This window comes from Oncorhynchus mykiss, chromosome 9 (genome assembly GCF_013265735.2).
Source record: "Oncorhynchus mykiss isolate Arlee chromosome 9, USDA_OmykA_1.1, whole genome shotgun sequence".
NCBI classification, from domain to species: Eukaryota; Metazoa; Chordata; class Actinopteri; order Salmoniformes; family Salmonidae; genus Oncorhynchus; species Oncorhynchus mykiss.
The window spans coordinates 72,618,814-72,644,438 of NC_048573.1; the positions used below are offsets into that span (position 1 = coordinate 72,618,814).

At 46.5% G+C, this 25,625-nt stretch overlaps 1 protein-coding gene across 4 annotated transcripts in view; it reads left to right on the forward strand.

The window, feature by feature from the left end:
* Positions 1-25,625, forward strand: part of eno1a (enolase 1a, (alpha)) — a 54,253-nt gene that overhangs the window by 23,022 nt on the left and 5,606 nt on the right. For 2 of the 4 annotated variants that reach the window (XR_005053378.1, XR_005053377.1), the window contains exons 9-12: positions 523-724; positions 7,807-7,915; positions 8,202-8,260; positions 8,517-8,649. Coding sequence is in view for 2 of the 4 variants with exons in the window: in XM_036988981.1 (XP_036844876.1) it covers positions 523-724; positions 7,807-7,915; positions 8,202-8,260; positions 8,517-8,580 (434 nt within the window). In the remaining 2 variants the exon portion in view is untranslated. Of the gene's footprint in view, positions 1-522; positions 725-7,806; positions 7,916-8,201; positions 8,261-8,516; positions 9,105-25,625 lie in introns of those variants that run through there. The other 2 variants (XM_036988981.1, XM_036988980.1) reach the window with 1 other exon arrangement.

The following is a 25,625-nucleotide window of genomic DNA, read 5'->3' on the forward strand; positions in this document are numbered from 1 at the left end:
TATATAGTGCACTACTTTTGACCCCCATCACCAAGGGGGATAGGTTGCCTGAGGTCGGCAGTGCCACTACCACTAGATGAAGGATTACCCAGGTCTGCTACTAAGAGAAACACTAATCCTCATTTTAAGACTCCGGCTGAGTTACCCAGGTCTGCTACTGAGAACCACTGATCCTCATTATACTGTTAAGACTCTGGTCACAGTCCCCAATGGCACACTATTCCCTATAGGGCACACTACTACCCATAGGGCTCTGGTTAATAGTAGTGCACTATGTAGGGAATAGGGTGCCATTTCTGTTAGGCTGAGTGACTGACTTTCGCCCTCTGTAAGAGGCCAGGGCCTCTGTGGGTCTTTAAGATACTGTAATACTAGCTAAAGGTAAATCCGTTGAACAATAAATATCTAATTGCAGTCAATTAGGCTTTAAAGTGACTTATCCCTTCCTCTCCCCAGTAGTGACCTCAACAACGTGCTCTAACGACTAACCCGTTACAACCGTCCTCCTCCTGTCTTCTACAGTGGTGTCCATTGAGGATCCCTTCGACCAGGATGACTGGGCGGCATGGTCCAAGTTCACGGCGGAGACCAGCATCCAGGTGGTGGGTGATGATCTGACCGTCACCAACCCCAAGCGCATCGCCAAGGGTGTGGCCGACAAGGCCTGCAACTGCCTGCTGCTCAAGGTCAACCAGATTGGCTCCGTCACAGAGTCCCTGCAGGCGTAAGTACCGGTCCACGCGCAGACAGACAATTCATATATAGTTAGCGACACCACTCGCTCTGTACCACTGGCACCCATTTTGACTTGCTCAGGGAAACAAGTCGAGTCGAGTCCCAAGTGTCCCTTGAGTCCCAAAACGAGTCCCAAGTGGGGTTTTTTTCATACAGAATAGAATGTAGTGTACTACCAGATATAATGAATGTTACAGAATGTAGTGTACTACCAGATAGAATGAATGTTATAGAATGTAGTGTACTACCAGATATAATGAATGTTACAGAATGTAGTGTACTACCAGATAGAATGAATGTTACAGAATAGAATGTAGTGTACTACCAGATATAATGAATGTTATAGAATGTAGTGTACTACCAGATAGAATGAATGTTACAGAATAGAATGTAGTGTACTACCAGATAGAATGAATGTTACAGAATGTAGTGTACTACCAGATAGAATGAATGTTACATAATAGAATGTAGTGTACTACCAGATATAATGAATGTTATAGAATGTAGTGTACTACCAGATAGAATGAATGTTACAGAATAGAATGTAGTGTACTACCAGATAGAATGAATGTTATAGAATGTAGTGTACTACTAGATAGTATGAATGTTACAGAATAGAATGAATGTTACAGAATAGAATGTAGTGTACTACCAGATATAATGAATGTTACAGAATAGAATGTAGTGTACTACCAGATAGAATGAATGTTACAGAATAGAATGTAGTGTACTACCCGATAGAATGAATGTTATAGAATGTAGTGTACTACCAGATAGAATGCATGTTACAGAATAGAATGTAGTGTACTACCAGATAGAATGCATGTTACAGAATAGAATGTAGTGTACTACCAGATATAATGAATGTTATAGAATGTAGTGTACTACCAGATAGAATGCATGTTACAGAATAGAATGTAGTGTACTACCAGATATAATGAATGTTATAGAATGTAGTGTACTACCAGATAGAATGAATGTTATAGAATGTAGTGTACTACCAGATAGAATGAATGTTATAGAATGTAGTGTACTACCCGATAGAATGAATGTTATAGAATGTAGTGTACTACCAGATAGAATGAATGTTATAGAATGTAGTGTACTACCAGATAGAATGAATGTTATAGAATGTAGTGTACTACTGTCACGTTCTGACCATCGTTCGTGTGTGTTTTCCTTGTTTTAGTGTTGGTCAGGACGTGAACTGGGTGGGCATTCTATGTTGGATGTCTTGTTTGTCTATTTCTATGTCCGGCCTGATATGGTTCTCAATCAGAGGCAGGTGTTAGTCATTGTCTCTGATTGGGAACCATATTTAGGTAGCCTGGGTTTCACTGTGTGTTTGTGGGTGATTGTCCTTAGTGTTAGTTTGCACCAGTTTAGGCTGTTTCGGTTTTCATTACGTTTATTATTTTGCACTGTTTGTATTTGGATTCATGTTGTTATAGTCACAATAAACATGGATCGCAATCTACACGCCGCATTTTGGTCCGACTCTCCTTCACACCTAGAAGACCGTTACAGAATCACCCACCACCAACGGACCAAGCGGCGTGTCAACAGGCAGCAGCAGCAGCAAAAAGAGGAGTTACGTTGTAAGGATTTCTGGACATGGGAGGAAATCCTCGACGGGAGAGGACCCTGGGCTAAACCAGGGGAGTATAGCCGCACCAAGGTGCAGCCGAAGAAGGAACAGAGGCAGCAGGAGCAGCAGCAGCCGCAGTGGGAGAGAGCGTCATGGGAGGACGAATTAGACGGTAAAGGACCTTGGGCTCAGCCAGGAGAATATCGCCGTCCCAAGGAAGAACGGGAGGCGGTGAAAGCGGAGAGGCGCTGGTACGAGGAGGCAGCGCGGCGTCGTGGATGGAAGCCCGGGAGTCAGCCCCAAAAATTTCTTGGGGGGGGGCTAACAGGGAGTATGGCTACGCCAGGTAGGAGACCTGAGCCAACTTCCTGTGGTTACCGGGGGGCTAGAGAGACCGGGCAGGCACCGTGTTATGCTGTGGAGCGCACGGTGTCCCCAGTGCGGGTGCACAGCCCGGTGCGGTACATTCCAGCTCCGCGTATCGGCCGGGCTAGAGTGGGCATCGAGCCAAGTGCCATGAAGCCGGCTCTACGCATCTGGTCTCCAGTGCGTCTCCTTGGGCCGGCTTACATGGCACCAGCCTTGCGCACGGTGTCCCCGGTTCGCCTGCATAGCCCAGTGCGGGCTATTCCACCTCGCCGCACTGGCAGGGCGACCGGGACCATTCAACCGGGTAAGGTTGGGCAGGCTCGGTGCTCAAGAGCTCCAGTGCGCCTGCACGGCCCGGTCTATCCGTCACCACCTCCACACCCCAGCCCTCCGGTGGCAGCTCCCCGTACCAGGCTGTCTCTCCGGCCCATCCGTCCAGAGCCTTCCTCCTCTCCAGCGCTGCCGGAGTCTCCCGCCTCTCCGGCGCTACCAGAGCCTTCCTCCTCTCCAGCGCTGCCGGAGCCTCCCGTCTGTCCGGCGACTCTGCCGGAGCCTCCCGCCTGTCCGGCGCCTCTGCCGGAGCCTCCCGCCTGTCCGGCGCCTCTGCCGGAGCCTCCCGCCTGTCCGGCGCCTCTGCCGGAGCCTCCCGCCTGTCCGGCGCCTCTGCCGGAGCCTCCCGCCTGTCCGGCGCCTCTGCCGGAGCCTCCCGCCTGTCCGGCGCCTCTGCCGGAGCCTCCCGCCTGTCCGGCGCCTCTGCCGGAGCCTCCCGCCTGTCCGGCGCCTCTGCCGGAGCTTCCCGTCTGCCCGGCGCCTCTGCCGGAGCTTCGCGTCTGCCCGGCGCCATCGGAGCCGCCCGTCTGCCCAGCGCCGCCAGCGCCGCCCGTCTGCCCAGCGCCGCCAGCGCCGCCCGTCTGCCCAGCGCCGCCAGTGCCGCCCGTCTGCCCAGCGCCGCCAGTGCCGCCCGTCTGCCCAGCGCCGCCAGTGCCGCCCGTCTGCCAGGGGCCGCCAGTGCCGCCAGTCAGCCAGGGGCCGCCAGTGCCGCCAGTCAGCCAGGGGCCGCCAGTGCCGCCAGTCAGCCAGGGGCCGCCAGTGCCGCCAGTCAGCCAGGGGCCGCCAGTGCCGTCAGTCAGCCCAGCGCCAGCGCCGCCAGTCAACCAGGGGCCGCCAGAGCTGCCAGTCTGCAAGGAGCTACCAGTCTGCAAGGAGCCGCCAGAGCTGCCTGTCTGCAGGATGCCGCCAAAGCTGCTAGTCTGCAAGGAGCCGCCAGAGCTGCTAGTCTGCAAGGAGCCGCCAGAGCTGCCAGTTAGCATGGAGCAGCCAGGGCCGCCAGTCAGCATGGAGCAGCCAGGGCCGCCAGTCAGCATGGAGCAGCCAGGGCCGCCAGTCAGCATGGAGCAGCCAGTGCTGCCAGTCAGCATGGAGCAGACAGATCTGCCAGTCGACCAGACTCTTCCAGATCTGCCAGTCGACCAGACTCTTCCAGATCTGCCAGTCGACCAGACTCTTCCAGATCTGCCAGTCGACCAGACTCTTCCAGATCTGCCAGTCGACCAGACTCTTCCAGATCTGCCAGTCGACCAGACTCTTCCAGATCTGCCAGTCGACCAGACTCTTCCAGATCTGCCAGTCGACCAGACTCTTCCAGATCTGCCAGTCGACCAGACTCTTCCAGATCTGCCAGTCGACCAGACTCTTCCAGATCTGCCAGTCGACCAGACTCTTCCAGATCTGCCAGTCGACCAGACTCTTCCAGATCTGCCAGTCGACCAGACTCTTCCAGATCTGCCAGTCGACCAGACTCTTCCAGATCTGCCAGTCAGCCAGACTCTTCCAGATCTGCCAGTCAGCCAGGATCTGCCAGAACCGCCAGCCAGCCAGGATCTGCCGGATCTAACTACCTGCCTGAGCTTCCTCTCAGTGCTGTGCTACCCATCAGTCCCGAGCTACTTCTGTCCCGAGCTGCCCCTCTGTCTCGAGCTGACCCTCTGTCCCGAGCTGTCATTAAGAAGGGTCACCTATCTAGGGACGCTAAGGAGGTGGACTAAAACTGTTATGGAGTGGGGTCCACGTCCAGCGCCAGAGCCGCCACCGCGGACAGATGCCCACCCACACCCTCCCCCATAGGTTTAAGTTGTGCGTCCGGAGTCCGCACCTTGGAGGGGGGGTACTGTCACGTTCTGACCATCGTTCGTGTGTGTTTTCCTTGTTTTAGTGTTGGTCAGGACGTGAACTGGGTGGGCATTCTATGTTGGATGTCTTGTTTGTCTATTTCTATGTCCGGCCTGATATGGTTCTCAATCAGAGGCAGGTGTTAGTCATTGTCTCTGATTGGGAACCATATTTAGGTAGCCTGGGTTTCACTGTGTGTTTGTGGGTGATTGTCCTTAGTGTTAGTTTGCACCAGTTTAGGCTGTTTCGGTTTTCATTACGTTTATTATTTTGCACTGTTTGTATTTGGATTCATGTTGTTATAGTCACAATAAACATGGATCGCAATCTACACGCCGCATTTTGGTCCGACTCTCCTTCACACCTAGAAGACCGTTACAACTACCAGATAGAATGAATGTTATAGAATGTAGTGTACTACCAGATAGAATGAATGTTATAGAATGTAGTGTACTACCCGATAGAATGAATGTTATAGAATGTAGTGTACTACCAGATAGAATGAATGTTATAGAATGTAGTGTACTACCCGATAGAATGAATGTTATAGAATGTAGTGTACTACCAGATAGAATGAATGTTATAGAATGTAGTGTACTACCAGATAGAATGAATGTTATAGAATGTAGTGTACTACCAGATAGAATGAATGTTATAGAATGTAGTGTACTACCAGATAGAATGCACAAGATACAAGGAGAACTCAGGTGATGTATTATCTTCCTTGACTCCAGGCCTAGTTTTCTTAGGTAGACATTTTACAATACCTTCAAAGAAATGAGTGTAGTAGTAGTAGAAGCGGTAGTAGTAGCAGTAGTGGTGGTATTAGCAGTGGTGGTAGTAGTGGTGTTGGTAGTAGTAATAGCAGCAGTAGTGGTGGTGGTGTTAGTAGCAGTAGTGGTAGTAGTAGTGGCGGTAGTAGCAGTAGTGGCGGTAGTAGTAGTAGTGGTGGTAGTAGTGGTGGTAGTAGTAGTAGTGGTGGTAGTTTTAGTGGTGGTGGTAGTAGTGGTAGTTTTAGTGGTGGTGGTAGTAGTAGTAGTGGTGGTAGTAGAAGTAGTGGTAGTAGTAGTGGCGGTAGCAGCAGCAGTAGTGGTGGTCGTTGTAGTAGTAGTGGTCGTTGTAGTGGTGGTAGTAGTAGTTGTGGTGGTGGTGGTAGTAGTGGTGTTAGTAGCAGTAGTGGTGGTAGTAGCCGTAGTGGTAGTAGTAGCCGTGGTGGTCGTTGTAGTGGTGGTGGTAGTAGTATTTGTGCTAGTAGCAGTAGTATTAGTAGTGGTGGTAGTGGTAGTGATAGTAGCAGTAGTGGTGGTGGTAGTAGTATTTGTGCTAGTAGCAGTATTATTAGTAGTGGTGGTGGTGGTAGTGGTAGTAGCAGTAGTGGTGGTAATAGTATTTGTGGTGGTGGTGGTAGTAGCAGTAGTGGTAGCAGTAGTGGTGGTATTAGCTAGCGGTGGTGGTGGTAGTAGTGGTGTTAGTAGCGGTGGTGGTGGTGGTAGTGGTGTTAGTAGCAGTAGTGGTAGTAGTAGTGGCAGTAGTAGTAGTGGTGGTAGTAGTAGTAGTTGTGGTGGTGGTGGTAGTAGTGGTGTTAGTAGCAGTAGTGGTGGTAGTAGCCGTAGTGGTAGTAGTAGCCGTGGTGGTCGTTGTAGTGGTGGTGGTAGTAGTATTTGTGCTAGTAGCAGTAGTATTAGTAGTGGTGGTAGTGGTAGTGATAGTAGCAGTAGTGGTGGTGGTAGTAGTATTTGTGCTAGTAGCAGTATTATTAGTAGTGGTGGTGGTGGTAGTGGTAGTAGCAGTAGTGGTGGTAATAGTATTTGTGGTGGTGGTGGTAGTAGCAGTAGTGGTAGCAGTAGTGGTGGTATTAGCTAGCGGTGGTGGTGGTAGTAGTGGTGTTAGTAGCGGTGGTGGTGGTGGTAGTGGTGTTAGTAGCAGTAGTGGTAGTAGTAGTGGCAGTAGTAGTAGTGGTGGTAGTAGTGGTAGTTTTAGTGGTGGTAGTGGTAGTAGTGGTAGTTTTAGTGGTGGTGGTAGTGGTGGTGGCAGTAGTGGTAGTAGTAGTGGCGGTAGCAGCAGTAGTGGTGGTGGTCGTTGTAGTTGTGGTAGTAGCAGTGGTGGTGGTAGTAGCCGTGGTGGTAGTAGCCGTGGTGGTAGTAGCCGTGGTGGTAGTAGTAGTAGTGGTGGTAGTAGTAGTAGTGGTGGTAGTAGTAGTGGTGGTAGTAGTAGTGGTGGTGGTGGTAGTAGCAGTAGTGGGGGTAGTGGTAGTGGTAGTAGCAGTAGTAGTATTTGTGCTAGTAGTAGTGGTGGTGGTGGTAGTAGTATGTGGTGGTAATAGTATTGGTGGTGGTAGTGGTAGTAGTAGTATTTGTGGTGGTGGTGGTGGTAGGAGTGGTGGTGGTAGTAGTATTTGTGCTAGTAGCAGTAGTAGTGATGGTAGTGGTGGTGGTGGTAGTAGTGGTGGTGGTAGTAGTATTTGTGCTAGTAGCAGTAGTGGTGGTGGTAGTAGTAGTAGTAGTGGTGGTAGTAGTAGTAGTGGTGGTGGTAGTAGTGGTGGTGGTAGTAGTGGTGGTGGTAGTAGTGGTGGTGGTAGTATGTGGTGGTAGTAGTATTTGTGGTGGTGGTGGTAGTAGTATTTGTGGTGGTGGTGGTAGTAGTATTTGTGCTAGTAGCAGTAGTAGTGATGGTAGTAGTGGTGGTGGTAGTAGTGGTAGTAGTATGTGGTGGTAGTGGTGGTGGTGGTGGTAGTAGTGGTGGTGGTAGTAGTATGTGGTGGTAGTAGTGGTGGTGGTAGTAGTGGTGGTGGTGGTAGTAGTATGTGGTGGTAGTAGTATTTGTGGTGGTGGTGGTGAGCTCTAGCAGCAGTAGTTGTTTATTTATACCAAGATTGGAATTTGATTCATCATCACAAGCATCTTTATACAAGACAGACATTGATCCTGTACCTGTTTCCTGTGTAGTTGCAAGATGGCCCAGACAAACGGCTGGGGAGTGATGGTCAGCCATCGCTCTGGAGAGACAGAGGACACCTTCATTGCTGACCTGGTTGTCGGTCTCTGCACTGGACAGGTAGGCTACACCTCTTTTTAAGATCAATACATAGATATTACTACTGGTGTGGCCTGGAAACCACAGCGTTGTTGGCTCAAACCTCTGCAGACAGACATTTGTTCTGTCCTTTAGTGATATTCTATTACATGTTATTACATTCAATGCAACTGCAAGCTCCCTCACCAAAGTTGTTCAGCTTCGGTTTTTCTCAGTTTTGCCCTTAGCTACAGCGAGTGTACCGATAACTTGGTATGCTGTGTTCCAGTGAACGTAAGTAACTGATATGCTGTGTTCCCTTCTCCAGATCAAGACCGGTGCTCCATGCAGGTCTGAGCGTCTGGCTAAGTACAACCAGCTGCTCAGGTGAGCCCCCCCCCCCCGTCTTTAAACTCTTATCTCAGCTGTATAAAATGCTGTCGCTAGGAAAACTACCATGTCATATGTTCTTCATTAGATATATCCCCATGACTTAAACGAGCTAGACTTTGCCCAAATATCACTCCTCTCAATGTACAATTATCAAGGATAGTACTCGGTTGTTTTATGACTCTCTCTTTTAGCCGTTAAAATGGTTCAAGTGTTGAAACCTCAAACTGACTGACTTCCTTCCCTTCCATAGGATTGAGGAGGAGCTTGGAGACAAGGCTGTTTTCGCTGGCAAAAACTTCAGGCACCCAATCTAAGGAGGTTTTCTATCCTTGGGCCTTCTTGATTTCATCCTGCATACATACAGTACACACACACACACACACATAAAAGCCACGCTAGGTCGCTCGCCCTGTCCTGTCCTGTCCGGAGGGGGGGAGATGGAACGGCAATGAAACCTAAGGTCCAAGTGTGTCCAGGAAACCCTAATCTAACTCTCACTGCAGTACACCAACCCGTCTTCTATGATTTGGCTCCTCGGTAGTGTCGGTCCTTTATTTGTGTTAGTGTAACGTTGTCGTGTGAAGACAAGTTTTTTTTTTGTTGTTGTCTGGCTTCTTGTGAGTTGTAGTGATTCTTGGTAGCCTCCTACTGAGTACTATTATTCTAGTGAAGAGCTACTTTTTAAGTTTAGCACTGTGCTGTTATTGAGACAAGAGTATTGTATGTGCAATGTGTCGCCTCTGAAGAGGTTCCTGGTGTTGCTACTGTAAACGTTGGCAGAATTACAAGAAATAAACAAGAAATAAACAATCGCCTATGAAACGGACCAGAGATGTCATTCGGTGTCCCTGTGTGCTTTCTTGTCACGAGAAAATGTATCTTAACTATTTTATATTGGCAATCCTGACATTTCATTTACTGCCATCAACCCACATTTTATTAGCCTCGTAATTACCAGGCTGATTACCGCTGTAGAGAAACAGGATCACATGACTTCTGGATGATTGTACAAGGTTCATGTTTAATATCCTTTTGATTATTTACAAACTTTAGTGACGTGTCATGGATGAAGTCTTGAGACATACAGTTGAAGTCGGAAGTTTACATACACTTAGGTTGGAGTCATTAAAACTCGTTTTTCAACCACTCCACAAATTTCTTGTTAACAAACTATATTTTTTCTCGGTTAGGAGATCTACTTTGTGCATGACACAAGTAATTTTTCCAACAATTGTTTACAGACAGATTATTTCACTTATAATTCACTGTATCACAATTCCAGTGGGTCAGAAGTTAACATGCACTAAGTTAACTGTGCCTTTAAACAGCTTGGAAAATTCCAGAAACTGATGTCATGGCTTTAGAAGCTTCTGGTAGGCTAATTGACATCATTTGAGCCAATTGGAGGTGTACCTGTAGATGTATTTCAAGGCCTACCTTCAAACTCAGTGCCTCTTTGCTTGACATCATGAGAAAATCAAAGAACATCAGCCAAGACCTCAGAAAAACATTTTTAGACCTTCACAAGTCTGGTTCATCCTTGGGAGCAATTTCCAAACGCCTGAAGGTACCACGTTCATCTGTACAAACAAAAGTACGCAAGTATTAACACCATTGGACCATTAACACCGCTCAGGAAGGAGACGCGTTCTGTCTCCTAGAGATGAACATACTTTGGTGCGAAAAGTGCAAATCAATCCCAGAACAACAGCAAAGGACCTTGTGAAGATGCTGGAGGAAACAGGTACAAAAGTATTTATATCCACAGTAAAACGAGTCCTATATCGACATAACCTGAAAGGCCGCTCAGCAAGGAAGAAGCCACTGCTCCAAAACCACCGTTAAAAAAAGCCAGACTACGGTTTGCCACTGCACATGGGGACAAAGATTGTACTTTTTGGAGAAATGTCCTCTGGTCTGATGAAACAAAAATAGAACCGTTTGGCCATAATGACCATCGTTATGTTTGGAGGAAAAAGGGGGAGGCTTGCAAGCCAAAGAACACCATCCCAACCGTGAAGCACGGGGGTGGCAGCATCATGTTGTGGGGGTGCTTTGATGTAAGAGGGACTGGTGCACTTCACAAAATAGATGGCTTCATGAGGTAGGAAAATGATGTGGATATATTGAAGCAACATCTCAAGACATCAGTCAGGAAGTTAAAGCTTGGTCACAAATGGGTCTTCCAAATGGACAATGACCCCAGGGTAGCCTAGTGGTTAGAGCGTTGGACTAGTTACTGGAAGGTTGCAAGTTCAAACCCCTGAGCTGACAAGGTACAAATATGTCGTTCTGCCTCTGAACAGGCAGTTAACCCACTGTTCCTAGGCCATCATTGAAAATAAGAATTAACTGACTTGCCTAGTATAATAAAGGTAAAATAAATAAAAATACTTTGAAAGTTGTGGCAAAATGGTATTGGAGGGCCATCACAAAGCCCATACCTCAATCTTTTAGAACATTTGTGGGCCTACAAACCTGACTCAGTTACACCACCTCTGTCAGGAGGAATGGGCCAAAATTCACCCAACTTATTGTGGGAAGGTTGTGGAAGGCTACCCGAAACGTTTGACTCAAGTTAAACAATTTAAAGGCAATGCTACCAAATACTAAATTGAGTGTATGTAAACTTCTGACCCACTGGGAATGTGATGAAAGAAATAAAAGCTGAAATAAATCATTCTCTCTACTATTATTCTGACATTTCACATTCTTAAAATAAAGTGGTGGTCCTCAATGACCGAAGACAGGGAATCTTTACTTGGATTAAATGTCAGGAATTGTGAAAAACTGAGTTTAAATGTATTTGGCTAAGGTGTATGTAAACTTCCGACTTCAACTGTATATCAACTCCTGCTCATAAACGGCCCTAGCGGTTTCTATGTTGTGATGTAATTGGAACTGCCAGTGAGAGTCAGTAACATGAGCCGTCGCCGAGAGGGACAGGGACGCCATTTCTGGACGTAACAGGATCCAGCAGGGCAGAGATCCCTCTCTTGAAGGGCCTGTGAGTTCCAGACCTAGGTTCAACTATTATTTGAAATATCTAATATTATATATGTGCTTGATTGAGCTTGCCTGGTACAATGGAATCAATGGAATAGTGCCAAAAATTGCCAACCCCGCCTATCTGGCCCTCCAGACAGGCTAAAGCAAACGCTCAATGTATTTAAAAGATTTAAAATACTATTTGAACCCAGCTCTGACATTTTATGCTGTAGGCCTACTGTCACATCTACTCCCGCTCCCCCTCTCCAGCGCTCGACGTCGCTAGTCTATTAACCACCGAACCTGGCAACCCATCATTACACACACCTGGCAACCCTTATTATATGCACCTGGCAACTCTCATTACGCCCACCTGGCAACTCTCATTACGCACATCTGGCAACCCTCATTACGCACACCTGGCAACCCTCATTACGCACACCTGGCAACCCTCATTACACCATCTGGCATCCCTCACGACACACACCTTGCAACCCTCCTTATACACACCTGGCAACTGTCATTACGCACACCTGGCAACTGTCATTACGCACATCTGGCAACCCTCATTACATCACCTGGCAACCCTCACGACACACACCTGGCAACCCTCATTACACCACCTGGCAACCCTCACGACACACACCTGGCAACCCTCTTTACGCACACCTGGCATCCCTCATTAAACACACCTGGCAACCATAATTTCACACACCTATCAACCCTCCTTACGGACAACTGGTAACCCTCATTACACCACTTGGCAGCCCTCATTACACTACCTGGCAACCCTCATTAAATACACCTGGCAACCTTTATTTCACACATCTAGCAACTCTCATTACTCACACCTGGCAACCCTCATTACGCACACCTGGCAACCCTCATTACGCACACATGGCAATCCTCATTACACACACCTGGCAACCCTCATTACGCACACATGGCAACCCTCATTACACACACCTGGCAACCCTCATTACGCACACCTGGCAACCCTCATTACACACACCTGGCAACCCTCATTACACACACCTGGACTCCATCACAACCCTGATTACTCCCCCTTTATCTAGCATCACTCTTCAGGCAGCGTTGGTTATGTTTCCTTCTCTAACGGTTCGCTTGTTATTTTATAGGTCTACATTCATTATTATTAAACTACCTGACTCCCTGCGTCAACGTTACAGAATACAGCCTCAACAAATGGAAGCAGCAGTTAATCAGGACATCTCCTAGATGGTCAGCCAACAGGGACACCTACTTCGCCAACACCACGACTAACTGGCAGAACTGGGGACGGCTACGGATGAGGTCCTCTGTGTTCTTCAACCTCTCGACATTCCCCAGAGGGGCGTCAACTCCAACATGCGGAGGATTCTCTACCACAAGTCGAGCCAGCACCTCAGCCCATCCAACAGTCCGCCCAGGTCAGCGATGCCCATTTATCCCTCCCGGACAAATAGGACAGGTCACAATCCAAATGCCGTGGCTTCCTACTCCAGTGCTTCCTCTATTTCACGTTGCACACTGTCGACTCGTGTTCAGTATGTACTCAGGTAAAACTCCTTCCCTGTGCCTCTGCGTCCCTGGTCTCATCTGTCCATTGATTTCGTCACTGATCTCCCCTCCGATGGATTCACCACCATTTTGGTGGTTGTCGACAGATTCTCAATCATGCAGTTTCATCCCTGTCTCTGGTCTCCCTACCGTTCTCCAGGTCACTGAGGCATTGTTCCAGCAGGTCTTCCGGAGGATATCGTGGCCTCCAATTCACATCGCGTGTATGAAGGAAGGCTTTCATTGAAAAGCTGGGGGTCACGGTCAGCCTCACTTCCGGGTATTGGCCTCAATCAAACGGGCAGGTGGAGAGGATGAACCAGGAGCTGGGGAGGTTCCTGAGGAGTCACTGCCAGGACCGACCGGGGGAGTGGGCCCGATTCCTTCCTCGGGCTGAATAAGCCTAGAATTCATTGCGTCACTCTTCCACTGGGCTGACTCCTTTCCAATGTATTCTGGGGTTATCAGCTGACCCTGGCTCCGTGACCCCAAGCCAGACCAAAGCTCCTGCGGTGGACGAGTGGTTCAGGCGCGCAGAAGAGTTATGGAACGATGCACACGTGAGACTCCCAACGTGCCGTCCGCTGTCAGAAAGAGCAGGCGGATCGCCACCGCAGTGGAGCTCCCGTCTTCCATCCTGGTGACCGCGTTTGGCTCTCCACCAGGAAACTGCCGCTCTGCCTGATCTGAAGAAGCGGAGTCCTGGGTTTGTGGGCCATTCTAGTTCCTCCGGAAGGGTAAACGAGGCAACTTGCAGAGCACAGCTCCCCACCAACTACCGGATCTCACCCTCTTTTCATGTTTCCCTCCTCAGGCCGGTGGTTTCTTGTCCCCTGGCTGATGCCGTCCCCCACAACCCCCCTCCTCCTCCCTTGGACATCGAGGGGAGCCCTGCCTATGCTGTCAGATCTCTCCAGGACTCCCGATGTCGTGGGGGTCGTCTCTAGTAACTGGAGGACTAGGAGGAGTACAGTCCAGAGGAGCGGTGCTGGGTTCTGGTGGACGATATTCTAGATCCCAACCCCACCCGAGAATTCCACCCGCTCCTCGCACTTAGAGCTGTCCTCCTGGCCAGCGTCGTCCTGCGCCTGTAGCCGCTCATCGGTGGGGGTGGGGGGGGGGTGTACTGTCATGTCTACTCCCCCTCTCCGGCGCTCGATATCGCTGGTCTACTCATCACTGGTCCTGGCAACCCTCATTACACACACCTGGCAACCCTCATTACACACACCTGGCAACCCTCATTACAGACACCTGGCAACCCTCATTACACACACCTGGCAACCCTCATTACACACACCTGGCAACCCTCATTACACACACCTGGACTCCATCACTACCCTGATTACTTCCCCTTTATCTAGCGTCACTCTTCAGGCAGTATTGGTTCTGTTTCCTTGTCTGACGTTTCTCTTGTTTTTGATTTGTTCATTATTATTAAACTACCTGCTTCCTGACTCCCTACGTCAACGTTGCACTTACTTGCCAAGGTAGATGTTCAATCAGCAGTTTTTACAGTACATGGCTGCTGGCCCAGCTGAATCCGCCATTGAGGTTGGCGGTTCATTCCTTTGAGGAACTTTAAGGAACTTCCTGTCACCATTGTTTAGCTGTCTACAGTTAATTATCCTTCTAGGTTATGGGTATAACACAAGGCACACACAGTCAACACGTTAATTCTGTATTTTAGAAACTGCAGACATTCATAGATGCTATTTATCTGTATTATTAAGCAATAATGTAATGCAATACTGTGAAAATACATCAAGTATACAGTACATATCAACCATAAATATACTAGTATGTGTTATACTTCCAATATATACAGTGCCTTCGGGAAGTATACAGACCGTTTTCCACATTTTGTTACGTTACAGCCTTATTCTAAAATGGATTAAGTTATTTTTCCTCCCTCATCAATCTACACACAATACCCCATGACGACAAAGCAAAAACAGTTTAAAAAAAACAACAATTGTGCAAACGTATTAAAAAACATACCTTTACATAAGGTAATTTAATTTACATAAGTATTCAGACTGTTTGCTCTGAGACTGAAAATTGAGCTCAGGTGCATCCTGTTTCCATTGATCAATCTTGAGATGTTTCTACAACTTGATTGGAGTCCACCTGTGGTAAATTCTATTGATTGGACATGATTTGGAAAGGGATACACCTGTCTATATAAGGTCCCACAGTTGACGGTGCACGTCAGAGCAAAAACCAAGCCATGAGGACAAAGGAATTGTCCGTACAGCTCCAAGACAGGATTGTGTCAAGGCACAGATCTGGGGAAGGGTACCAAAAAATGTCTGCATCATTGAAGGTCCCCAAGAACACAGTGACCTCCATCATTCTTAAGTGGAAAAAGTTTGGAACCACCAAGACTCTTCCTAGAGCTGGCCACCCGACTGAGCAATCAGGGGACAAGGGCCTTGGTCAGGGAGGTGAACAAGATCCTGATGGTCACTCTTACAGAGCTCTAGAGTTCCTCTGTGGAGATGGAAGAACCTTCCAGAAGTACAACCATCTCTGCAGCACTCCACCAATCAGGCCTTTATGGTAGAGTGGCCAGACAGAAGCAACTCCTCAGCAGGAGGAGGAAATCTGGCACCATCCCTAATGTGAAGCATGGTGGTGGCAGCATCATGCTGTGGGGGTGTTTTTCAGCTACAGGAACTGGGAGACTAGTCAGGATCGAGGGAAAGATGAACGGTGCAAAGTACAGAGATCCTTGATGAAAACTTGCTCCAGCGCGCTCAGGAGCTCAGACTGGAGCGAAGGTTCACCTTCCAACAGGACAACGACCCTAAGCACACAGCCAAGACAACACAGGAGTGGCTTCGGGACAAGTCTCTGAATGTCTTTGAGTGGCCCATCCAGAGCAGTGTAACGTAACAAAATGTGGAAAAAGTCAAGGGGTCTGAATACTTTCCAAATGCACTGTACTTTTTATTTTTTTTATTTAACATTCATTTAACTAGGCAAGTCAGTTAAGAACAATTTCTTATTTACAATCACGGCCTACACTGGCCAATCACGGCCTACACTGACCAATCACGGCCTACACTGGCCAATCACGGCCTAGACTGGCCAAACCCGGCCTACACTGGCCAATCACGGCCTACACTGACCAATCACGGCCTACACTGGCCAATCACGGCCTAGACTGGCCAAACCCGGCCTACACTGGCCAATCACGGCCTACACTGGCCAATCACGGCCTACACTGGCCAATCACGGCCTACACTGGCCAAACCCGGCCTACACTGGCCAATCACGGTCTACGCTGGCCAATCACGGCCTACGCTGTGCCAAACCCGGCCTACACTGGCCAATCACGGCCTACACTGGCCAAACCCGGCCTACACTGGCCAATCACGGCCTACAGTGGCCAATCACGGCCTACGCTGGCCAATCACGGCCTACACCGGCCAAACCCGGACGACGTTGGACTTCCAATCACGGCCGGTTGTGATACAGCCTGGATTCAAACCAGGGTGTCTGTAGTGATGCCTCGTGCACTGAGATGCAGTGCCTTAGACCGCTACGCCACAACCAGCAGTGATTGGGAGTCCCATAGGGCGGCGCACAATTGGTCCAGTGTCGTCCGGGTTACGGTTTTGGCCTGGGTAGGCCGTCATTGTAAATAAGAATTTGTTCTTAACTGACTTGCCTGGTTAAATAAAGGTTAAATATTATATATATATATTTTAAATACTTCCAGTATATACGTCTCATTCTTCCAGTATACATGACTCATAGTGAATTATTGCAATCAACTGCATTTCTGTAAGGAAATGGGTCTTACTGATGTCTTTTGCCAAACTGATATGAAAAGGGTAGAATTTGGGGAAAATCAGAATGACCTTGGTCATAACCCTGACCAAGCCCTGACCACGCCCTGGCCAAGCCCTGGTCAAGCCCTGGCCAAGCCCTGGTCAAGCCCTGGCCAAGCCCTGGCCACGCCCTGACAAAGCCCTGGTCAAGCCCTGACCAAGCCCTGACCAAGCCCTGGCCAAGCCCTGGTCAAGCCCTGACCAAGCCCTGACCAAGCCCTGACCAAGCCCTGGTCAAGCCCTGACCAAGCCCTGGTCAAGCCCTGACCAAGCCCTGGCCAAGCCCTGGCCAAGCCCTGGCCAAGCCCTGGCCAACTCCTTCCTTGTTAGAGTGCTGCACTTCCACCTCTTTTCTTGGGATCATACTCCACCTGGTGGTTACTGCTGTGAACCCCTACTATGTTCCCCTACTACTGATTCACATCAGATGTAATGCTTTGAGGTGCTTCTGGCCTGGTGGTTACTGCTGTGAACCCCTACTATGTTCCCCTACTACTGATTCACATCAGATGTAATGCTTTGAGGCCTCTCTTTTTCCTCAATTAGATGTGTTGTGGTTTCCAACTTGACCGTTATAAAGTACACTACATCACCAACAGTATGTGGACACCCCTTTCAAATGGGGTGTCCGCTATTTCAGCCACACCCGTTGCTGACAGGTACTGTTCCTAGGTCATCATTATCAATACGAATGTGTTATTAACTGACTTGCCTAGTTAAATTAAAAATGTAATAAAAAAAATGGAGTATGTGCTCACACACACAAATCCCAGAGGAGTCTCTCAAATAGAATCAATCTATTCAACTAACATCTCCAGATGACAGAGATGACAGCGATGACAGAGTAGATGGGAGGTGACGAAAGGGGAAACATTCCAAAATCAAATCTGCTAAATATGTGTATGGATTTTTTTGGACAATAGGTCTACTATGGGTCTAGTACCGGTGCAGGAGTTGAGATATACCTAAAGGAGTAGCAGTCATATACATCACTATTGTGGATGTCTTTCTGGTCTTCTCACCCATATAAAGGAGTGATATGGTGATGCATACTATCAATAATATCAATGGCAGTATATGAAAATGTATATTTTACTAACCATCAAGGCAGAGCAGGCCAATTACTGGCAGAGAAGTAGCTTGCCTACCTAACATTACTTTAGTAGATACACGACATGACCAAAAGTTTGTCCCACTTTGCTTCATATAACATCATCCACTCTTCTGAGAAGGCTTTCCACTAGATGTTGGAACATTGCTGCGTGGACTTGCTTCCATTCAGCCACAAGAGCATTAGTGAGGTCAGGTACTGATGTTGGGCGATTAGGAATGGCTCGCAGTCGGCGTTCAAATTCATCACAAACATGTTTGATGGAGTTGAGGTCAGGGATCTTTGCAGGCCAGTCAAGTTCTTCCACATCGATCTCGACAAACCTTTTCTGTATGGACCTCGCTTTGTGCCCGGGGGCATTGTCATGTTGAAACAGGAAAAGGACTTCCCCAAACTTTTTTTCCACGAAATTGGAAGCACAGAATCATCTAGAAGCACAGAATCATTTAGAATGCCATTATATGCTGTAGCATTAAGATGTTAAGATGTCTCTTCACGAGAACTAAGGGTACCGAACCGTGAAAAACAGCCCCAGACCATTTGTATTTGTATTTATCATGGATCCCCATTAGCTGCTGCACAATGCAGAACACAATGTGTGCCCTCAGGCCCCTACTCCACCACTACCACATATCTACAGTACAAAGTCCATGTGTACATGTGTGTATAGTGCGTATGTTATCGTGTGTGTGTGTATTGCATGTGTCTGTGGCTATGTTTGTGTTACTTCACAGTCCCCGCTAATCCCTAAGGTGTATTTGTATCTGTTTTTTAAATCTAATTTTACTGCTTGCATCAGTTACTTGATGTGGAATAGAGTTCCATGTAGTCATGGCTTTATGTAGTACTGTGAGCCTCCCATAGTCTGTTCGGGACTTGGGGACTGTGAAGAGACCTCTGGTGGCATGTCTTGTGGGGTATGCATGGGTGTCAGAGCTGTGCGCCAGTAGTTTAGACAGACAGCTCGGTGCATTCAACATGTCAATACCTCTCACAAATACAAGTAGTGATGATGTCCATCTCTCCTCCACTTTGAGCCAGAAGAGATTGACATTCATAGTATTAATATTAGCTCTCTGTGCACATTCACGGGCCGGTCGTGCTACCCTGTTCTGAGCCCATGCTCAGAACTAAGTCATTTCAGTCGCTGTGGTAGCTTACATGTATAGTGTTGAGTCATCTGCATACATAGACATACTGTCATTAGTAAAGATTGAAAAAAAGGAAGGGGCCTAAACAGCTGCCCTGGGGAATTCCAGATTCTACCTGGATTATGTTGGCGAGGCTTCCATTAAAGAACACCCTCTGTGTTCTGTTAGACCGGTAACTCTTTATCCACAATATAGCAGGGGATGTGAAGCCATAACACATAAGTTTTTCCAGCATCAGACTATGATCGATAATGTCAAAAGCCACACTGAAGTCTAACAAAACATCCCCCACAGTCTTTTCATCATCAATTTCTCTCAGCCAATCATCAATCATTTGTTCTGTGCATGTTGAATGTCCTTCCCTATAAGCACGCTGAAAGTTGGTAACAGGCTGATTGGTCGACTATGGGGCTTTACTATTCTCAGGTAGTGGAATGACTTTTGCTTCCCTCCAAGCCTGGGGCACATGCTTCCTAGTAGGCTTAAAAATTGGGCAAATAGGAGTGGCAATATCGTCTGCTTTCATCCTCAGTCATTTTCCATCCAAGTTGTCAGACCCCGGTGGCTTGTCATTGTTGATAGACAACAATCATTTTTTCACCTCTTCCACACTCACTTTACTGAATTCAAAATTCCAATGCTTGTCTTTCATAATTTGGTCAGATATAATTGGATGTGTAGTGTCAGCGTTCGTTGCTGGCATGTCATGCCTAAATGTGCTAATCTTGCCAATTAACAAAATCGTTAAAGTAGTTGGCAATATCAGTTGGTTTTACGATGAATGAGCCATCCGATTCAATGAATGATGGAGGTGAGTTTGCCTTTTTTCCCAAAAAAATGTATTTAATGTTTTCTTTTCAAAACTTTTTAACCATCATTCCTTATGTAATTTATCTTCGTTTCATAGTAGTTTCTTCTTCTTTTTACTCAGTTCAGTCACATGATATTTCAATTTGCAATACGTTTGCCAATCGGTTGCGCAGCCAGACTTATTTGCCATTCCTTTTTCCTCCTCCACCAAACTTTACAGTTTGCATTGAGGCACTATGCATTGAGGCAGGTAGCATTCTCCTGGCATTCGCCAAACCCAGATTCGGCTCTCGGACTGCCAGATGGTGAAGCGGGATTCATCACTCCAGAGAATGCGTTTCCACTGCTCCAGAATCCAATGGCGGAGAGCTTTAAACCAGTCCAGCTGACGCTTGGCATTGCACATGTTGATCTAAGGCTTGAGTTTGAGTTTATTTTATTTTTACAGGGACAGTGCACATTAATCAACGTTTCAGTAAAAGTGACGGTTTTAGCCAGCCGGCTAATTTTCAACCGCAGTCCCTGAGCAGGTTTTTAATTACAATACAGACAATCATTGAGCAGTGAGCACACGCAGAGCAACATAGGACAAGCAAGGCACAGCATACAGACAGAGCAACATAGCACAAAAAGCAACAAGACAAAATCCATTAAAAGCAACAAAGTGTTTCCACACCTCACAAGCTACAGACAACAGACATCATACGGCAGTGTATGGCAGTGTATTCCGTATATGGGAAGCTCTCACAGAGAAAGCGGATTTACTAAAGGTGCTTTTCCTTAAGGGAACTATACAGTCACCTCTCATGGCAGACCTTGTGGATCTGCTGCCATATGTCTGGGTTTTCTGTGTAACAAAAGTACTAAGTGGAGGGGGAGCCAGGCCATTTAGGATCTTGAATACAAGACATGCGTCGGAATATTGCACAAGATTTTCCCAACTCAGGAGCTCATGCTTTCTGAGGATGTAATGGTGATGATGGCTATTGGGCTTCCTATCAAGCACTTTGAGAGCCTGTTTGTAGACAAACTGAATGGGTTTTAATGTTGTACGGCAAGATTGGACCCAACTAAAGCAGTATGTTAAGTGGGGGAGTATTATAGATTTGAAGTACAGCTTTGCTACCTCTGTAGTCAAACAATTTCGCATAAATCGGAAATGAGCTAGGTTGAATTTTGGTTATTTGAATTACCTTTTTCACCTGCTTTTTAAATAAAGTATGATGCCAAGGTACTTAAAATCAGATACCACCTGGAGCTTCTCCCCTGACATATAGACATCTGGCTCAGTAGCATCAGTTGTCCTCTTTGTGAAGAACATGCAGACAGTTTTTTTCACATTGAGATGCAAATACGAGTCACTGAGCCTCTTTGTAACCTGGACCATTACAGTAGTGAGTTCTTGTGCAGCTTGTTGTTTGCTCTTTGCATGCACATATATCACTGTATCATCTGCATACATTTGAACTTCAGACCCAGTACAGACAGAAGGCAGATCATTAATGTACAGGCTGAACAGGAGGGGCCTCAGTATTGACCCTTGGGGCACGCCCACATCATAGCTAAGGGTGGGCGACAGCTCATTGCTCACTGACACACTGAGTTCTGCCTTCAAGGTATGATTTCATCCATCTCAGGGCATCGGGGGAAAAGTTGAACTTGGACAATTTTGTGATGAGAATCTCATGGTTAACAGTATTAAATCCTTCCTTAGGTCCAGAAACACAGCCCCAACAACGCCCCCTTTGTCCATCTTGGACTTCACATTTCAGAAGAAAGCAGTTGGCCATTTCTGTGGAGTGTTTCGCTTTGAAGCCAAACTGCATGGAGTGTAATGTGAAGGGGCTGTTGTTGATGTGGGCTTTCAGTTGCTCTGCTACACACTTTTCAACAACCTTCGACACCACAGGTAGTATACTAATGGGCCTGTAGTTACTCACGTCAGCAGGGTCACCCGATTTAAAGATGGCCGTTTTTATGGCCGACTTCCATACCCTTGGAAACACCCCCAGACCAATAGATGTGTTGGTGACCTTAGTAATGGGGCCAATGAGTGACTCTTTGTAGTTTTTAAGAAGGGTAGAGTCCAGCCCAAACACATCTTTGGCTTTAGAGTTCTTTAGTGAGCTAATCACCTTGTTCACCTTTGACACAGAAACCTTCCTTATGATGAAGACAGGTTGAGCGTCATTTACTAGCACTGAGCCCAATAAACTAGTAGAGGGGTTCTGTGTTAATAAAGTAGGAATTGAAGGCTATTGCTATCTCGACTGCATCCTGTGTTAGACTGTTATTCACCATGATTTCTAGTCTTTTTGTAGTGTTACTATGGTCTTTCCCTGTTAACCTTTTTAGATTCTCCCAGATCAGTTTAGAATTTCCCTTCACCAATTATGTTAATAAAAACGTTTGCCTTGGCCTGTCTGATTTCTTTCATCACCTTATTTCTCAACATGGTAAACCTACGTCTGTCATGCTCTAATTTGGATTTTAGGGTTGTTTTTAGAGCATAATCTCGTTCTTTCATCAATTTCCAGATTTCTCCATTTAGACAAGGAAGAGGCCAGGTTTGGATTTTATTTTCTTTAGGAAACCATTTATTGTAGTCTGGATTGTGGATAGAAAAACTTGACTATCAGCTTCCACATCTGTATAGGACAAGAGATCATTCCAGTTAATTCCCTTAATTGCAGTTTCAAAATAATTAATTCACTCTTAGGTATTCTCTTAGGTATTCTGAGCTAATCAGGCTTTCTAACAGTAGAGGTTCAACCTGTTCTTAGAAAGCTTTCTGACTATTAAGTGTCCGATTATGATCAGACAGCCCAGTAAACATATTGAATGATTTAGTCACTCTCTCTGGTTTATTACTGAACACCAGGTCAATCTGTGTTTTAGCCGCTTGTGTGCGGCTGTCATGAAGCTGCCAACAAACAGTTCTTGTGCTGACGTTGCTTCCAGAGGCAGTTTGGAACTCGGTAGTGAGTGCTGCAACCGAGTACAGACAATATTTACAAGCTACCTGTTTCAGCACTCAGCAGTCCCTTTCTGTGATTTTGTGTGTTTTACCACTTTGCGTATGAGCCGTTGTTGCTCCAAGATGATTTCACTTCACAATAACAGCACTCACAGTTGACCAGGGCAGCTCTAGCAGGGCAGAAATTTGACCAACTGAGTTGTTGGAAAGGTGGCATCCTATGACGGTGCCCCGTTGAAAGTCACTGAGCTCTTCAGTAAGGCCATTCTACTGTCAATGTTTGACAATGGAGATTGTATAGCTGTGTGCTCGATTGCATACACCTGTCAGCAGCGGGTGTGGCTGAAATAGCTGAATCCACTCATTTGAAGGGGTGTCCACATACTTATGTATATAACGTGTATGTCCAAATCAAAGTGAGAGATTGTTCGGGTTCTACAAAATGTGTCATATTTTGTGGACATACCAATGGACAGACATTGGGCCTAACATAAATGGTTCTGGTTTGCTGAGAACATAGATATATAATCTGATTATATACCTATGGCCGAGATTACAAAAGTTATAATGGCAATTAAAACGCCACCGAAACCATGGCTTTCGCTTTCCACTAGATCTTTGGTTGGGTGATACCCATTTATTGTACTAGGTGTAAAAGATAAACAGCATACAGGTTGCTAGCTACCTTGCATATAAATGGGTTTACTGTCTTGATTTATGGGCTTAAAAAAGCACCCTTACGAAGATGGTATTCTGTTTTTGTGTGTGTAATGTACCTGTACTAGAACTAGGCCTGTACTCTAACAGGCGTGATCCCTGAGCTAACCGGGTAGAGAAAAAAAAGAAAAGAAAAAGTTCAGTTGTTTTGCCCCTGAACAAGGCAGTTAACCCACTGTTCCTAGACCAGCTAACCCACTGTTCCTAGACCAGCTAACCCACTGTTCCTAGACCAGCTAACCCACTGTTCCTAGACCAGCTAACCCACTGTTCCTAGACCAGCTAACCCACTGTTCCTAGACCAGCTAACCCACTGTTCCTAGACCAGCTAACCCACTGTTCCTAGACCAGCTAACCCACTGTTCCTAGACCAGTTAACCCACTGTTCCTAGACCAGCTAACCCACTGTTCCTAGACCAGCTAACCCACTGTTCCTAGACCAGCTAACCCACTGTTCCTAGACCAGCTAACCCACTGTTCCTAGACCAGTTAACCCACTGTTCCTAGGCATCATTGAACATAAGAATATGTTCTTTAACTGACTTGCCTAGTTAAATAAAGATAAAATCGATTGTGACAAATAAACACGTTTATCAGCCAAGTTGCTCTTTTGGTTAATGAATAGGTTTTATATATTGGCTAGTCAATAAATGTTGCTACCTTACTTAGCATAGAATAAATATCTTATGCAGAGCCGTGTTCGGGTCCATTTGGGTCTATCAGCTGTAATTACATAGACCGGAGACCAGATGACAGGTCCCGGGTCAGGTCTCTGTTATTTGGGATCGGGTGGACCCGTGAAAAACTCGGGCGGTCACGTTATTGGAGTTTCTAATTTCTTCTACAGTAGGTGGCAGTAATTTACCAGTAGATGGAATAAGTATCTCCACATCCGAAAATGAAGAAGAGAAGGTGTCACGCTCAGTACACCTCTCAAAGATACCGGTTCCTTCTGCTAGTTGTACTCTCACACACTGTGCCTCTTTAGCCAACTGAAGAGAAAATACCCCGACACCGATTACTCCCTACGACATCATTTTATCACAGAATTAATATCAAACGTGGTCAGTTTCGTTTTTAATTAAAAACATCCCACAGTGGCTCGCTAGCTAGGCTAGCTACTCCTGTATTAGCAGCAGCAGCACTTGGCTGGCTAGCTAGCTAGCTGCCTGAATTATTGTTACTTGTTGTTGTTGCAGTCACATCTCAAACAAATCACAGATGTAGAACAAGCTCTTCAAGGGTAAGTGTTGCAATAGCTGTGGCTATCTAAATTATACTCCTGCTTTTGATGGCCATGAATAATAAAAAAAAGGGCGTAATGTCATAAAAATAAGGTACCTTAGCTAGTTAGCAATTTTTGTATTCTTTTTTTTTTTTAGCTTTTATCACGTATTAGCTGGATTGGGGTGTCGTTGGTGACGATGACAACGAACTGTTTAATCAAGTCGACAGTTTGCTAACAGTTTGCTAGTGAACATAACGTTAGCTAGCCATCAATCAAAGGCAATGATTGCCTTGAGATTATCGGATGATCCCATGCTATTGTCACACTGACGACTAGCTAACGTTACCTCAATCACAAATGTTATCTCTAACCTAGTCAGTACAGTTCGCTAACGTTGCAAATTCAACTCCACCAGAGACAGGCTAACGTTAGCAACTGCTGGTAGCTAGCTAGCTAACCATATGCTGCACCTGCCAGTTGTTAGCTAACAAGCAAGCTAGTTATGCTAACTAACATAGTTAGCTAACTAGCTACCCAGAAACATGATGTTAATGTTAGCAAACAAGTTAGTCATTCAAAGCAACTTGCTAGCAACATTTGAAAGGTTTTGTTTGACTAGCTGACCAAATTTGTAAGGTAAGCTTGCCAACTTCGGATAATTAACGTTAGTTGTTTGCACTTTGAATAACTCGGCTAATTTGCTAGCTAACAATGATATTGTTAAGGACTGTCAAGGAGATGGTTTGGTTTTAGCTTCTAGACAAGCCTCTATCGCTTGCAAACTGTTAATGAAATCTGTGAATTCAGATACTGAGCCATCATTTAAATACAATAGATGTTTCAGGATAAGAGTTGGTATCTAACTAGCTTACTAGTTAGCTAATACATATTTGTTGCGCAAACAATGCGTTAATAAATGATAACTTATTATTTCCTGAACTGCAGCAGTGTTGTCAAAGACTAATTCAAACTCAACCT